The 13,559-nt window shown below is 50.5% G+C and overlaps 1 protein-coding gene across 1 annotated transcript in view; it reads left to right on the top strand.

Annotated features, from left to right (window-relative positions):
* The window catches only part of POLR3A (RNA polymerase III subunit A), a 47,670-nt gene extending 38,888 nt beyond the window's left edge, over positions 1-8,782 (top strand). The window contains 9 exon segments of the mRNA XM_032608624.1: positions 87-169; positions 1,079-1,249; positions 2,366-2,459; positions 2,654-2,746; positions 3,392-3,556; positions 4,060-4,224; positions 4,401-4,532; positions 6,138-6,270; positions 8,147-8,782. Of these exon segments, the coding sequence (XP_032464515.1) occupies positions 87-169; positions 1,079-1,249; positions 2,366-2,459; positions 2,654-2,746; positions 3,392-3,556; positions 4,060-4,224; positions 4,401-4,532; positions 6,138-6,270; positions 8,147-8,295 (1,185 nt within the window). The 3' untranslated portion in view covers positions 8,296-8,782.
* Positions 8,783-13,559: the final 4,777 nt, after the last annotated feature.

Genomic DNA, 13,559 nt, shown 5'->3' with positions numbered 1-13,559 from the left:
GTAACGGCCCTCCCAGATCTGTCAGGACATGGAGGTATTTTCCATTGCTGCCAGCCCTGACTCATACTTGGCTTTTTTCCTTCCAGCCCCGGGTGCTGTACCAGTTGGACCGGATCACCCCCACCCAAATAGAAAAGTTTCTGGAGACGTGTAGGGACAAGTACATGAGGTAAGGATGCTAACTGTCTTAGACTGCCAGGCGGTCACGTGGGTCTCTTGTATGCTTCCTGTTTCCCCAGGAAACAAAATCTTGCACCCACACCGCTTACTAGTCAGTGGGTAGACAGGCTGGGTGCTCCAAGATGTGGAAATAACGGCAAAGAAATTTCCAACTGCCCTCTCCCCACAGAGAAACGACTGCCCTCTCCCCACAGAGAAACTACCGATATGCTTGGCAATTGCCCGCTGCTCTGTCCACCTTCAGTACCATTTGTCAGCAGAGCTCTTAGATCTTCTCCAGTCATCCCGCGCTGACCACCGGTAGCCACACAGTATTCACTGTCATCATCGGACCCCTCTGAGCATCACATCCCCTCATCTGCACCTGTAACTGATTTGTGCCAGGTTCTTCCTCTATCACAAGCCTAGCCTGGGTCCTTGCCAATTCCTTCCTATCCCTGATGGCATCTGTATTTTTTCTGTTGAAAGGAGATAATCGGAAGCCTCCCCAGCAGTTTTTGGTTTTGTCTTTTTTAGCCCCTTTTTTTTTACCCCCCTCGCATCGTGAGGCTTGCAGGATCTTACTTCCAGTTCCCCAACCAGGGATTGAACCTGGGCCCACCCGGGACCTGGCAGTGAAAGTTTGGAGTCCTAACCACTGGACTGCCAGGGAATTCCCTGGTTTTGTCTTTTTAATTGAAGTGTAGTTGATCTACAGCACTGTGCAAGTTCCAGGTGCACAACACAGCGATTCGATATTTCTATATTTTGCAAAAGGATCACCACGATAAGCCTAGTTACCATCTGCCACCATACAGAGATGTTACATCATTATTGTCTGTATTTCCCACGCTGTACATTTCATGCCCGTCTCCTTAGCAATTTTACTGGACTCTTCATCCCTACCTTGTCCTTTCAGGGCACAGATGGAGCCAGGTTCTGCCGTGGGCGCACTCTGTGCCCAGAGCATTGGCGAGCCGGGCACCCAGATGACCCTGAAGACTTTCCACTTCGCAGGCGTGGCCTCCATGAACATCACCCTGGGTGTGCCCCGCATCAAAGAGATCATCAATGCTTCCAAGGCCATCAGGTGCCCGCATCCGTGTCCCTCTTGTTCTCACACTCACCTGTCGTGATCCTTGAGAAACAGTGTTTCTCTTGGGGGTGTGTGTGTGTGTGTGTGTGTGTGTGTGTGAGAGTGAGAGAGAGAGAGAAAGAGAGATGCTAGCAGGCAGTTTCTCAAACTCCGGAGTGAGGCGTGCTTGTGTTAATCATATCTTGCCTTTTAAAAAACCCAAACTGGAAAAAAATAAGTCCAAACTGGATAGAGTCAGAATTGATGCAATGGTTCTTTATGGCCACAAGTCACATGAAAGAGAGAAACCTAAAAAAAAAATGCCTGGAAAACTTGGAACGATGTGTCAGTGTAGATTTCATCCTTTTGATGTCATTATTCCCAGCCTCACTAGGCCTGACTAACGTGTCTACCACTTGAGCTATGGTCATATTCTGTGACACACTCCCTGTCCGCCCACACCCCCGCCCTGGTGATTTCATGATAGGATTTGTGGGTGATGTGAGACTAGGAAGGATAGAAATACCTTATAGTGCGTTCAGTGACAAAATCACCTTTCACCTCTGATCCAAGTCTAACGAAATGACAATATAACATTAAATGAAAGAAAGCTGTACTAGGTTCTAGAACAGCACCTGTAGACGTCCAGGGTGGTAGGAGTTCTGCCTGCCTCCTCTAGGTCGGTCAGATCTCCCAGGAATGTGCGTTCGGGGGATGCCGTCCAGGACAGCGAGGATGGAAGCTCCTAGCTGGTGGTTGGAGGAGGTGGAGGTGTCCTGAAGAGGAGATCGTAGGGGTGGCAGTGGAAGTGGAGGAAGCTGCAGTACACGAAGGGTCAGTTTACTCAGGGAACAGAACTGAAATAACTACTCATTAGGACCAAAGAGGAAAAGGTAGGTTCGCTTGGCCAGGAAGAATGTTCTGAAAGTCACTCAGTGACTGATCGATTGGGCTGCCTCATGAGCACGTGTATGTGGAGCCCTCAGTGGCGTGCCTGACTCCAGTAAACGCTCAGTAAATTGCGGTTGCTGTTAACATTACAACCGCAAGTGGTACCCGGGCTTAACAGAGCGGTATTCTTCAAACAGCCTCATTCCTTGTGCTGTCATCATTTGCCCTTACTTCCCATAGCACTCCAATCATCACAGCACAGCTGGACAAGGACGACGATGCAGATTACGCTCGCCTCGTGAAAGGGAGAATTGAGAAAACCCTCTTGGGAGAGGTAAGAAGAAATCCCTCTTAATAATAAGAAAACTAAACCAGCAGCGTCGCCAGTAAGCGTAAGAACCACTTGTAGTGGATTTACTAGTCAGTGTGTCCACACTGCTCTGTATCCTTAAAAACATAGAGTGAGCCTTGTATGCTCTGAGGGAAGGGGAAGTGACTGATGGACATTCTCATCTTTTGACACCACAGATTTCAGAGTATATTGAAGAAGTGTTTCTTCCTGACGATTGCTTTATTCTCGTCAAGCTCTCCCTGGAACGGATCAGACTTCTGAGGCTGGAAGTGAGTCACGTAATTAAATGCGTGGAGGAAGTCATCCTCTTTTAGCCCCAAGATAGGCGCTGATAAACTAGGTCAAGAGCTATGCAAGGCACAGGAAACCCTGCAGAGGCTTTCACTCAGTGTCTGTTCTGTGAGTCTGTTGTACCTTCATGTTTTCTCTCTACGCCTGACCCCAGCACAGACATTGCCACCCAGGGACACACAGGAAATTAGTGGAGGTTTTGTGCAGGCCGTAATACCCATTTGCTGTGATAACAGCATTACAGCATCTGGAAGGACTGTAGTGCCAGCTGTGTCTTACTCACCTGTGGGCTCCCAGCACAGTACCTTGCTGGCTCAGGAGATGTTTTTGGATGAGTGGATTGACCTGGCTTAATTATCGTTGGTGTTTATGTACAGGTAGCAATGGCAAAAAAAGGGTTGGGGGGGTGGGGATCTACTCTTTAATGAATAAGGCAGAGGTATACATTACGGTACATAAATACACAGTATATCTCCAGTATTAAAATATCATGGTGTGGAGAGAGATGGGGTAAAAATGACTGAAAAGGCTTAGAGGGGCAACGATGTAAAAAGACCAAGAAGCACTGGAACCGCAGCCTCCAAACCCTGCTAGTAATGTCCTGGGCGTGCGGTCCCTCGCAGGTGAACGCTGAGACGGTGAGGTATTCCATCTGCATGTCCAAGCTCCGCGTGAAGCCTGGCGACGTGGCCGTGCATGGTGAGGCTGTGGTGTGTGTCACCCCCCGAGAGAACAGCAAGAGCTCCATGTATTACGTGCTGCAGTTTCTGAAAGAGGATCTCCCCAAGGTGAGACACAGGTCACCTCTCTAGGACCGCATCTGGCCTAATACCTGGAGATGCATAAAGGGAGGAACCGTGCTTACCTCTAACCTGAAGAGTCAGGTGTCAGGAAGCCACAAGGGCGTTGTCACTGCTGAGACTGAGGGTGGCGCCCTGTTTCTTCGTTTCTTTGCTACACCCCTAAGGAGTCAGGCAGGTTCCGGTTTCCTTCTTAGCACTGCCTCATCAGCTCTGCCTGTTCGGTTTCTCTTTGTTCTTTCATAAAACTGGTGGTGGAAGGGGGCATGGTCCCCTGAGCTTCTGCTTCCCCCCAACCACTAGAGCAGCACTCAGGCACTCCCAAGTTTGGCATGTTGCTGACAATCACCACTGAAAATGAGGTGATCAAGGTCACAAACCCAGGCCATGACGTTCCCAGTTCTCACAGCCACTGTGGTTTCCCAGGCTCCTGGGTGGGTGGGGGCCGCAGGCACTGCGGGGTCTGGAGCCTTATCTGTCTGTGCGTCCAGGTGGTGGTGCAGGGCATCCCGGAGGTGTCCCGAGCTGTCATCCACATCGACGAGCAGAGCGGAAAGGAGAAGTACAAGCTCCTGGTGGAGGGTGATAACCTGCGGGCAGTCATGGCCACCCACGGTGTGAAGGGCACCCGAACTACCTCTAACAACACATATGAGGTACTGCTTACGGCCAGGGGCACCTTGCAGTCGTCCCGTCTCCCTCCTGGCACGCTCCTCCGACCCTGCCGTTTGCTCTTGGTCTGCACTCCCATCTCTGGGGAAGGGCACGGGGTGCCGGGAGCTGCAGGGTAGAGGAGGGCATGGCTGCCTCTGCTCATCCTAGCCCTCCGCAGGTGGAGAAAACCCTGGGCATCGAAGCTGCCCGGACGACTATCATCAACGAAATCCAGTACACGATGGTCAACCATGGCATGAGCATCGACCGGCGGCATGTAATGCTGCTCTCCGACCTTATGACCTACAAGGTTCGTGGGGGCCTGGCAGCCAGGCGTCGCAAACCCAGTTTCGGGATCACAAAGCTTGTAGGACACATAGCGTGCCCAACTGTGATGACCACCGTTACCCCAAGACCGAAGTACAGTGGTCAGGTCTGGGTGTACTGGTAAAATTCCAGCGTGAAAATTTCAACCTCATGGCAAGAGGCAGAGCATGGTTTTTGTCCTTTTTAGAAATTTTATCCTAAAAGAAAACTAGCCATTGCCAAAAGCCCAAGGATTCCATGGCAAACTGAGGTTTATTCCCTGTTAAACCCATTCATCACACTTCTTCTGTAGCCATTTCCAGGTTAAAGAACAAGTTAACATAACCTGAGGGGGGAACTAAGGTTGGTATTTTTGGCCATGCTGGGTCTTCGTTGCTGCGCGCAGCTTTCTCTAGTTGCGGTGAGTGTGGGCTACTCTTCATTGTGGTGTGCGGGCTTCTCATTGCAGTGGCTTCTCTTGTTGGGGAGCACGGGCTCTAGGCGTGCAGGCTTTAGTAGTTGTGGCACGTGGGCTCAGTAGTTGTGGCTCACGGGCTTAGTTGCTCCGCGGCATGTGGGATCTTCCCGGACCAGGGCTTGAACCCATGTCCCCTACATTGGCAAGCGGATTCTTAACCACTGCACCACCAGGGAGGTCCCGAGCATGTCATTTCTATTCTGACTTTTTTCTAACATTATAAATGTTTTCCATGTTGTTACATAGTTTTATAAATACACTTTTTTAATGATGGCATAACATACCTTTAAATGAAAGCACCTAAATTTACATAACTCTTTTTCTACCTTGAGGCTTTTAAATTATTTGAGTTTTGAGTTCTTTGAACCATAAGAAACATCTTCAGAAGTACAACTTTTTTTTTTTTTTTTTTTTTTGCGGTACACTGTTGTGGCCTCTCCTGTTGCGGAGCACAGGCTCTGGACGTGCAGGCTCAGCGACCATGGCTCACGGGCCTAGCCGCTCCGTGGCATGTGGGATCTTCCCGGACCAGGGCACTAACCCGTGTCCCCTGCATCGGCAGGCGAACTCTCAACCACTGCGCCACCAGGGAAGCGCAGAAGTACTCTAACTTTTAAAAGTTAGATTCTTAATTTTACTTTTCAGGGATTTTTTTTTTTTTTGACCATGCCATGCAGCTTGCAGGATCTTAGTTCGCCAACCAGGGATTGAACCCAGACCCTCAGCAGTGAAAGCGCAGAGTCCTAACCACTGGACCGCCAGGGAATTCCCTACTTTTCAGTTCTTTTATTAATTAATTTTTATTGGAGTATAGTTGATTTACAGTGTTGTGTTAGTTTCTGCTGTACAGCAAAGTGAGTCAGTTATACACACACATATATCCACTCTTTACTTCTCAGTTCTTAATTCTTTGCTCCAGTGGCACCCGGCTGTGAGTGTAGGGATCTGTGTTGTCAGTGGCTGATGGCCTCAGAGGGACACAGGTGGGACACACAGCTGTTAGGATCCTGTTTAAACCTGAGATTGTGACTTGCGGCTCTGCTGATTTTTGCTGCTTCTGTTGAGGGAAGGCGGGGCGTGCGTTTTGTGAGTGGCACGAGTACCACTCTGGCTCTCTCTCCCGCGGTGCAGGGTGAAGTCCTAGGCATTACTAGGTTTGGCCTGGCCAAGATGAAGGAGAGCGTGCTGATGCTGGCCTCCTTTGAGAAGACAGCCGACCACCTCTTTGACGCCGCCTACTTCGGGCAGAAGGACTCCGTGTGTGGTAGGTTTGGTGTTCGTAGCAGCCTCCCCAGAGGCCTTTGTTGATGCAGCTTAGACCGTGGCCGGGGCTTCTCAGGAGGTGGAGAAACTGAGCAGGCAGAGCTTTTACTTAAGAATAAAGTCACAGATCATGGAGTTGGAACTGACCTATCTTTTATCTCCAAAGCCTGACTGTGGCAGCCTGCATCCCTCACATTTTTAGAAGGCTTCTCTGTCAGTACAGGGAAAAGGTCGCCGCTGGGCATGTAGGGATTTTCTAGTCCTCAGAATTACAGTCGGCCACTCCGATCCTGCGCCAGGCACCCGCTGTCCTGACTTCCTGAGCGAGGCAGCCAGCACGCCTGTGCCGGGTACCTTGTATGGCGTCTCGGCACATCATTGAGGCGCAGGTATCGAACCCTTTCTCGGTGAGAAGACCGAGAGAACTGACTCGCTTGTGGTGAGCGTCTTGCCCTGCGCTAGCCTCCTCTCCCACCACACAGCGCCTCTCTGACGGGCCTGGGGGAGAGAGAGCCCGAGGGGCGGCTGTCACAACAGACCCCTGCCCACCCACAGTGCCCACTTTGCTCTAGCCTTTCTCGTGCCGCAGCAAGACCCTGTGGCCTGAGGTGGGAGTTTGTGAGGGCCTGGGGCTCCAACAGTGACGCCAGGCCTGGCCTTCGTCCCCGCCGCCAGAGCTCTGCTTCCTAGTGGCCATTTCCCCTCTCACCTCCTTGTGGGGATTGGCCACCCAAGAGGATGGTCAGGTGGGGCCCCAGTCGGTATATGCCTATTGTTTGCTCCTGAGATTAACTCTTTCTTTCCCAAGGGTCATAGGTTGCAAATAGAGAGAAAGAGAAATTACATAATTCTTTAAGATAATGAAAGGTAAAAAGAAAGAAAAGGGAGCAGAGATTGGGGCCGGAGAAGGGCAAGGCCAAGGTAAAAATAAGAGCGAGTCTGCTTGACAGCAGGGCTAAGACCCAGCTCCCCAGCTCTACCACCAGGACGCTGGGCCTGGTCTTTGCTGCTGCCCTGCTGTGGCCCCGCCCACCGCCCCTTCTCCACCACTGACCCCTCTGGGCACCTAGTGTGGTCACCCTACCCCAACTTTGAAATCTCCTGGTCCTTTAAATGTTGTAACTCAGTGTCAGCCCTTACTACGTGTTGGTTTTTAGTTTGGTTGTTTACCTCTCTGGTGCCCTGATGGCACAAAGCCCAGAACATACCGGGTACACACTTGCTTATTGTAAAACCAGAAGCCTGACGCAGAGCCCAACATTTAGATCTTAAAAATCTGAAAAGGAGCATGGAGAGCCTGCACTGTCACCTAACTCCTGTCACTCTGCGAGGGCCCTGCCTTCTGAGTGTCTCTTATTCAGGCTGTGGCCCCCGAGGTTGGGGTTCTGTTAAGCCGCCCTGACCCCTGGGCACAGGGAACAAGTCTCTGCTGCTGTCTCCAGAGGGATTGGCATCTGCTTACTATGATCCCATTTGCTTGTCTCCTGGGCCCTAAGTTAAGGAAGTGCTGGGTGGCAAACTTGGGCTTTCCTGAGTGTCATTCAGTATATCCTTGCTGTCTGAGTGTAGCGCTCATGAAGGTGAGGCCCACACGGTGCCTTTGGCTCAGATGGAGAGACCTCTGAGCCAGCAGTGGGGCTGTGAGCGGGCACTGCCCTTCGCTGGAATTGCCCCAACCAAGCGTCCAGGAGCGCCATGCCATGCCTTCAGCGTCTATAGATGAGGCGTGAAGCGAGCAGCCTGGATTCAATCCGTCGATGTGTAGTGGGGCTGGGACTCCAAGCCCAGTTTCTGACTCCCAAGTCAGTAGTCTCTCTGTCCTGAAAACCTACCCGTGTGTCGAGAAGCCCTCTAACATCCTTTCTGGTTGGTTTCAGGGGTGTCTGAATGCATCATCATGGGGATCCCCATGAACATTGGCACCGGGCTCTTCAAGCTGCTCCACAAGGCTGACAGGGACCCAAGCCCTCCCAGGAGGCCCCTGATCTTCGACACAAACGAATTCCACATCCCCCTTGTCACATAGTCCAGGGAAGAGGGGATCGTTCCTGACCTCGGCTCCTTGTCGTCTGGGAAGGGGCTGGAGGCCAGCAGCTGACTCGTGAGCTTTGTGCTCCCCAGGACCGAGGCCCTGCCATCCCCACCGTGCTGGCAGTCAGAGAAGCCCCGGCATCCTAGGAGCAACTCACCCAGTGACCCAGACCACAGCACAGTGCTTGCTGGGGAGAACCGGGATTTGTCTGTTTGTTTGAAACCTAATTGATCTAGGGACAGCTCAGCACCTCCTGCCCACTCCACCTCCCTGGACTTGAGGATCCCCCAGTCCAGAATCTTTGCTCGTTCCCACCTCACCTGTCCCTCTGTCCACTCAGAGAGGTGTCCCACCCCGACCGGGAGCCAGGTCTAAGCCCCAGGGCCAGGACACATTCTCAGTTCTTCCGTTCCCCAGTCATGCTGCAATCTCCAAGTGTGACATACTAATGTAAATATTGTTACTATTATTTATTTGTCCACTTTGAAGAATTTGGAGTTTTTATTGTTATTTTGGTTTTCCTTTTGAAACCAAGAAGCTATAGAAACCAAGAAAGCCAGCTTTGAAGCGTCACTGGAAAAACTGGTTAAGCAAATGGGACCGTGTAGGATTTGTAACTGAGCTGAAACTGTCATGAGGCCACGCTGCTCTGAAACATCTTTTGCAGACCTCCCAGCTACCCTCTTTTTGTCTACTTCCGACCCCCACAGTTGGGGCTCAACCTCATGACAAGAGGCAAACCCATCCTTCATGGCCTGGAGACGCCTCGCTGGAGTGCGGGGCCTGCTGAGGTGGGTGCTGTCGTGTACACAGAGATGAAGAGTGAGGCTGGTCCAGACCCACACACCACCTGGGCAGCATCCACACCCTCTTGCGGAATCTGCATGTGTGCCCTCCCACCTGCGGCCGAAGAGCACGCAGCTCAGTTGCAGAGCTGGGTGCCTAGAAAGTGTCCCAGGGGAGTGGCGGGAGAGGGTCCTCCCAGAGGGTGCAAGCAGACACCAGCTCTCGGGGCTGAAATGGTCACCCAGACGGGAAGGGCGAAGGCCTGCACAGGGGTGGGTGCAAGCTAGGGTTGGGGACGCAGCCCAGGTGGCACAGCAGGCTCCTCAAAGAGGAGATCTGTGACAATAGAAAGCACACGTCGGGCTATGAGGAGAGAACCAACAGGGCATCCTGGGAAAACCTATGTTTAACTGCCTGCTTGGGCTTCTGCCAGTGACTGCACCATCACTGGTGGGTTTTACGAGGCTTATGAGGGGGTTTTGTGCAACATAGGAAAGAAATGTGTGTAGCTTGTCTTCAGAGAGCACAGGGTTTTGCTTCTTCTGGAGACGGTGGTTCTTTGTGCTGAATTTGCTCCTGGGGATTGGCCCAGGGCCACGGAGAAGGAACTGCGGCAGCTGCAGATCTCCTCCCTCTGGAGAACGCTGCATGGATCCTGTCCTCCTTCCTTCCCTGCCCAGAGCCAAGTTTTATCGCTCTGGCTCTTCCTTCCCTCCCATGAGGCCTTGGAAAACCAAGGCTGCTTGGTTGGAAGTGAGACGATAGTGAAAAGTGGGGCTTTGACCCAGCTTTCTGGCTCCGTGCACTTGAGAAGGAAGGTCTGCTTCTGAAATGACAGCCTGTTCATCTCCGTGTATCAAGCCACTGGAAGAAACAGCAGCACAAACCAAAGAGATGGGCATCTGTTGAGCAAGAAGATGGTTTGGATGATTAAAGAGATGGATGTGGTAAAAGAAAAAGTAGGGGAGAGTCAAAGAATTCAAGCAGTATAATGTACCTACCTTCTTTGGTCGTTCCCTAGTCGACTCCCCGGGTTCTGAGTTAACGCCACTAAGGCACTTGGCGTAACCCTTGGTTCTTGGGTCTGTGTGTGGGATGAGTGCTTTCCCTCCCATACTGACGTGATTTTGAGTTAGGAATTTCTGACCTGAGTGACTTTTCGGCAATGCTCAGGCTTAAATTCTGTTAAAATTAGTTTGACCCCCACGCCCATGAGCTTAACCTACAGACTTCTCTTAGGGTGCCAGTGATGTGAAAAAAGGCCATTTTTCATATTCAGCCCCCCACACACACATCTCTGAACTAAGGTGGCCTGGTTGAAGACGAAGTGTTGAGTTTATTAACACACTCAGGGTTGCGCCATGAAGCCTCACCACGGACTCTGCTTCTCTCACCCAACCTGCCAAGAGCCACAGAGCCACATGGCTGGCTTCCTGAAAACTCACCTGGGAAGTAAGCCACAGGCCTGATCAGATCCAGGACTGCTGGAATCCACGCAAGGGCCAGGGAGGGTAGAATTGGGTGGCGGGAGGGAACACCGATGCCCACCTTGCTCTGTTTGACACGTACGTGAAGTGGGGGGGGAGGGACCATGGCATCCATGTGCTGCTGTGAGTAATAAAGGCGGTACTGGGACTTCCCTGGCCGTCCAGTGGTTAGGACTGCGCTTTCCGTTGCAGGGGGCACGGGTTCCATCCCTGGTCGGGGAACTAAGATCCCGCATGCCACCCGTTGTGGGTGGCCAAAAAAAAATTTTTTAATAAAAAAATAAAGGCAGCACCACCAGGAGCCGCCTCCTGCCTTGGCGAGCACTCCCTGACTCCCTGCATGAGACCTGTAATTGCAGTGGCTGCAGGCCCGGGGTCAGGTTCAGGCCAGCACGGGGTTCTGGGAAGGGGCACACCCCCAGTGAGGAGTGAGATACCCTTGTGGTGCTGCCAGCCCTGCTGGGCCCATAGACAACGCTGACCAGTAAACCCTACTCCAGGTTCCCCACCATGCATCCCAGGGGTGGGAGTTAAAATTGTCCCTAATGTGACCATCTGCCCTGCCCTGGCCTCGGGCTTTGTGCAGGCACCGAACTCAAACACCAGATAGCAGTGTGTTCTTGAGAGTGAGCTCAGTAGAAGGTTAGGGTTTTATTCTGGCCTGTTTGGAAGAAATAAGAAAAACACATTTAAATTCCATCTCATCCATTAACAGACACATGTTTCTGACTGGTGATCTGTCCAGTTCTTGACCCTTTTTCCATCCTACGTAACGGGGGATCGAAATAGCGATTGACTCAGTTACAGTCCCCACCCCCTACCCCCCCCCCCCATTCTCCCTGCTTTGTTCAGGCCTTTGGGGGCGGAAGAGACATTCTGGAGTCTCAGAGTCTGTGTCAGAGTTAAATAAATTACAGTGCTGTGTTTCTATTTCAGGGTTTATCCATTTGTATTCACATTGATTCATGTCTGATTGAATCTGACACTATGGAATGATTATTTTTCTTGAATTTTTGTTGTCTCTTGGCAGAACTCTCTTTTTCTACCAAAACTCAAAAGGAGAAAACTTGTTATACAAAAAAGTGTTAGCAGTTCATCCCTGTGGGTTGTGAAACAGGGTGACTGGGATACATGTGAGCTGTAACTCCCAAGATAATTAATGTTCCCGCCACAAGCCAGCCTCTAGAGGTAAGCAGTGAGCACCCAGCGCCCCCCGCCCGCAGTGTAGCTAATTCAAACCCAGTGGGACGCAGCAAAGTGTCCCCCACACCCGTGGCCTGAAGATGCCACCTGGCCAGGATCAGGTGTCTAGCTTAACTGTTCTTTCATTCATTCGACTAGTAAAGGCCTGCTATGTCCAGAGTCTTGTCATAGGTACAGCAGTAGACAAAACAGGTAAATCTGATACTAATGCGTCTAAAAAGAATTCAGCAGAAGGGGGTGGAGCAAACTTGATAAAAATGTGTCCAGCACAGGGTAGGGTTAAAGCTGCAAAATTCCATATGACCTAGCAACCCCACTACTGGGCATATATCTAGGGAAAACCGTAGTTCAAAATGATACATGCTCCCCAATGTCCATTGCAGCACTATTTACAATAGCCAGGACATGGAAACAACCTAAATGTCCATCAAGAGATGAATGGATAAAGAAAATGGGGTGCCTATACACAATGGAATATTGCTCAGCCATAAAAATGAACGCAATTGTGCAATTTGCAGAGACGTGGATGGACCTAGAGACTGTCACACAGAGTGAAGTAAGAAAAATCTCGTATATTAATGCATATATATGCGAAATCTAGAAAAATGGTAAAGATCTTATTTGCAAAGCAGAAACAGATGTAGAGAAGGGGGTGTGGGATGAATTGGGAGATTGGGATTGACATATATACACTTGATAACTACGTATAAAATAGATAACTAATGAGAATCTACTGTATAACACAGGGAACTCTACTCGATGCTCTGTGGTGACCTAAATGGGAAGGAAATCCAAAAAAGAGGATATAGATATAGATATAGATACAGATATAGATATATGGCTGATTCACTTTGCTGTACAGCAGAAACTGACACAGCAGTGTAAAGTGACTATACTCCAATTTAAAAAAAAAAATTTTTTTTTAATGCAGAATTGAGGGCCTGGCTCCTTTGGGCAGGCTCAGTACATCAGGCCTCACCAGGGCGGAGAATGGTCCCTCTGAGCCAGCTCAGCCCTCAGGTTCCAACCCTTTCATATAGGCCCTCCATGCCCCATCTGGCCTTCCCTTGGGCCTGGTTTTTGGAGGGTGTGCCCTGAGCAGAGGATGTGAGCCTGTAGTTACTGGGAAAGGATGCAGCTATCCTTATCCCACCCCCAACATAGAGTTAATAAGTGGATATTATGCTTTTGTTCTGTGCCAGGTGGTGTCCTGAGCCCTCAGAGAAGGCCCCTGCATGCATGGGTTTTACCATCTGATCAGGTTGTCAGGGTCGTCTTGTGGTTAAGAGCCTGGGTTCAGACTGTCGGAATTCAAATCAAAATTTCCCCTTTTTATCTGGTGGCCTTGGGCTAATGACTTAACCTCTTTGCCTCATTCATTTATAAGATAGAAATGCCATTTATTGGTACCTAACTGATAGGGTCACTGTGAGTTTCAACATGATTATGCATATAAGGTCTTAGTACAGTACCTGGCACAGAATACATGCTCATTAAGTACGTTTGCAATTATGGTGACTATCACTATTTTTACTGAAAAATATGATTTGCGAATTCACAAGTAAAACCCAGTCCTCTGACCCTTTTTAATTCACTCAGACGGAGCTGTCTTTTGCGGCCTGGGAAATAGGGTCTCCCTAGACATAACTCCTGCCTCACTCTCTGCTCAGTCAGACCCCAGGAAGTATTTCACACGAGGGACAGAGAAGGCAAGGGAAGGGGACAGACGTTTGGCCGTCATGTGGCTGAGGGCTTGAACATTTGCATTTAGGCCATGAAGTA

Source organism: Phocoena sinus, chromosome 16 (genome assembly GCF_008692025.1).
Source record: "Phocoena sinus isolate mPhoSin1 chromosome 16, mPhoSin1.pri, whole genome shotgun sequence".
Lineage (NCBI taxonomy): Eukaryota > Metazoa > Chordata > Mammalia > Artiodactyla > Phocoenidae > Phocoena > Phocoena sinus.
Note: the sequence above shows the minus strand (reverse complement) of the source record. Positions and strands in the feature narration are given on the sequence as shown.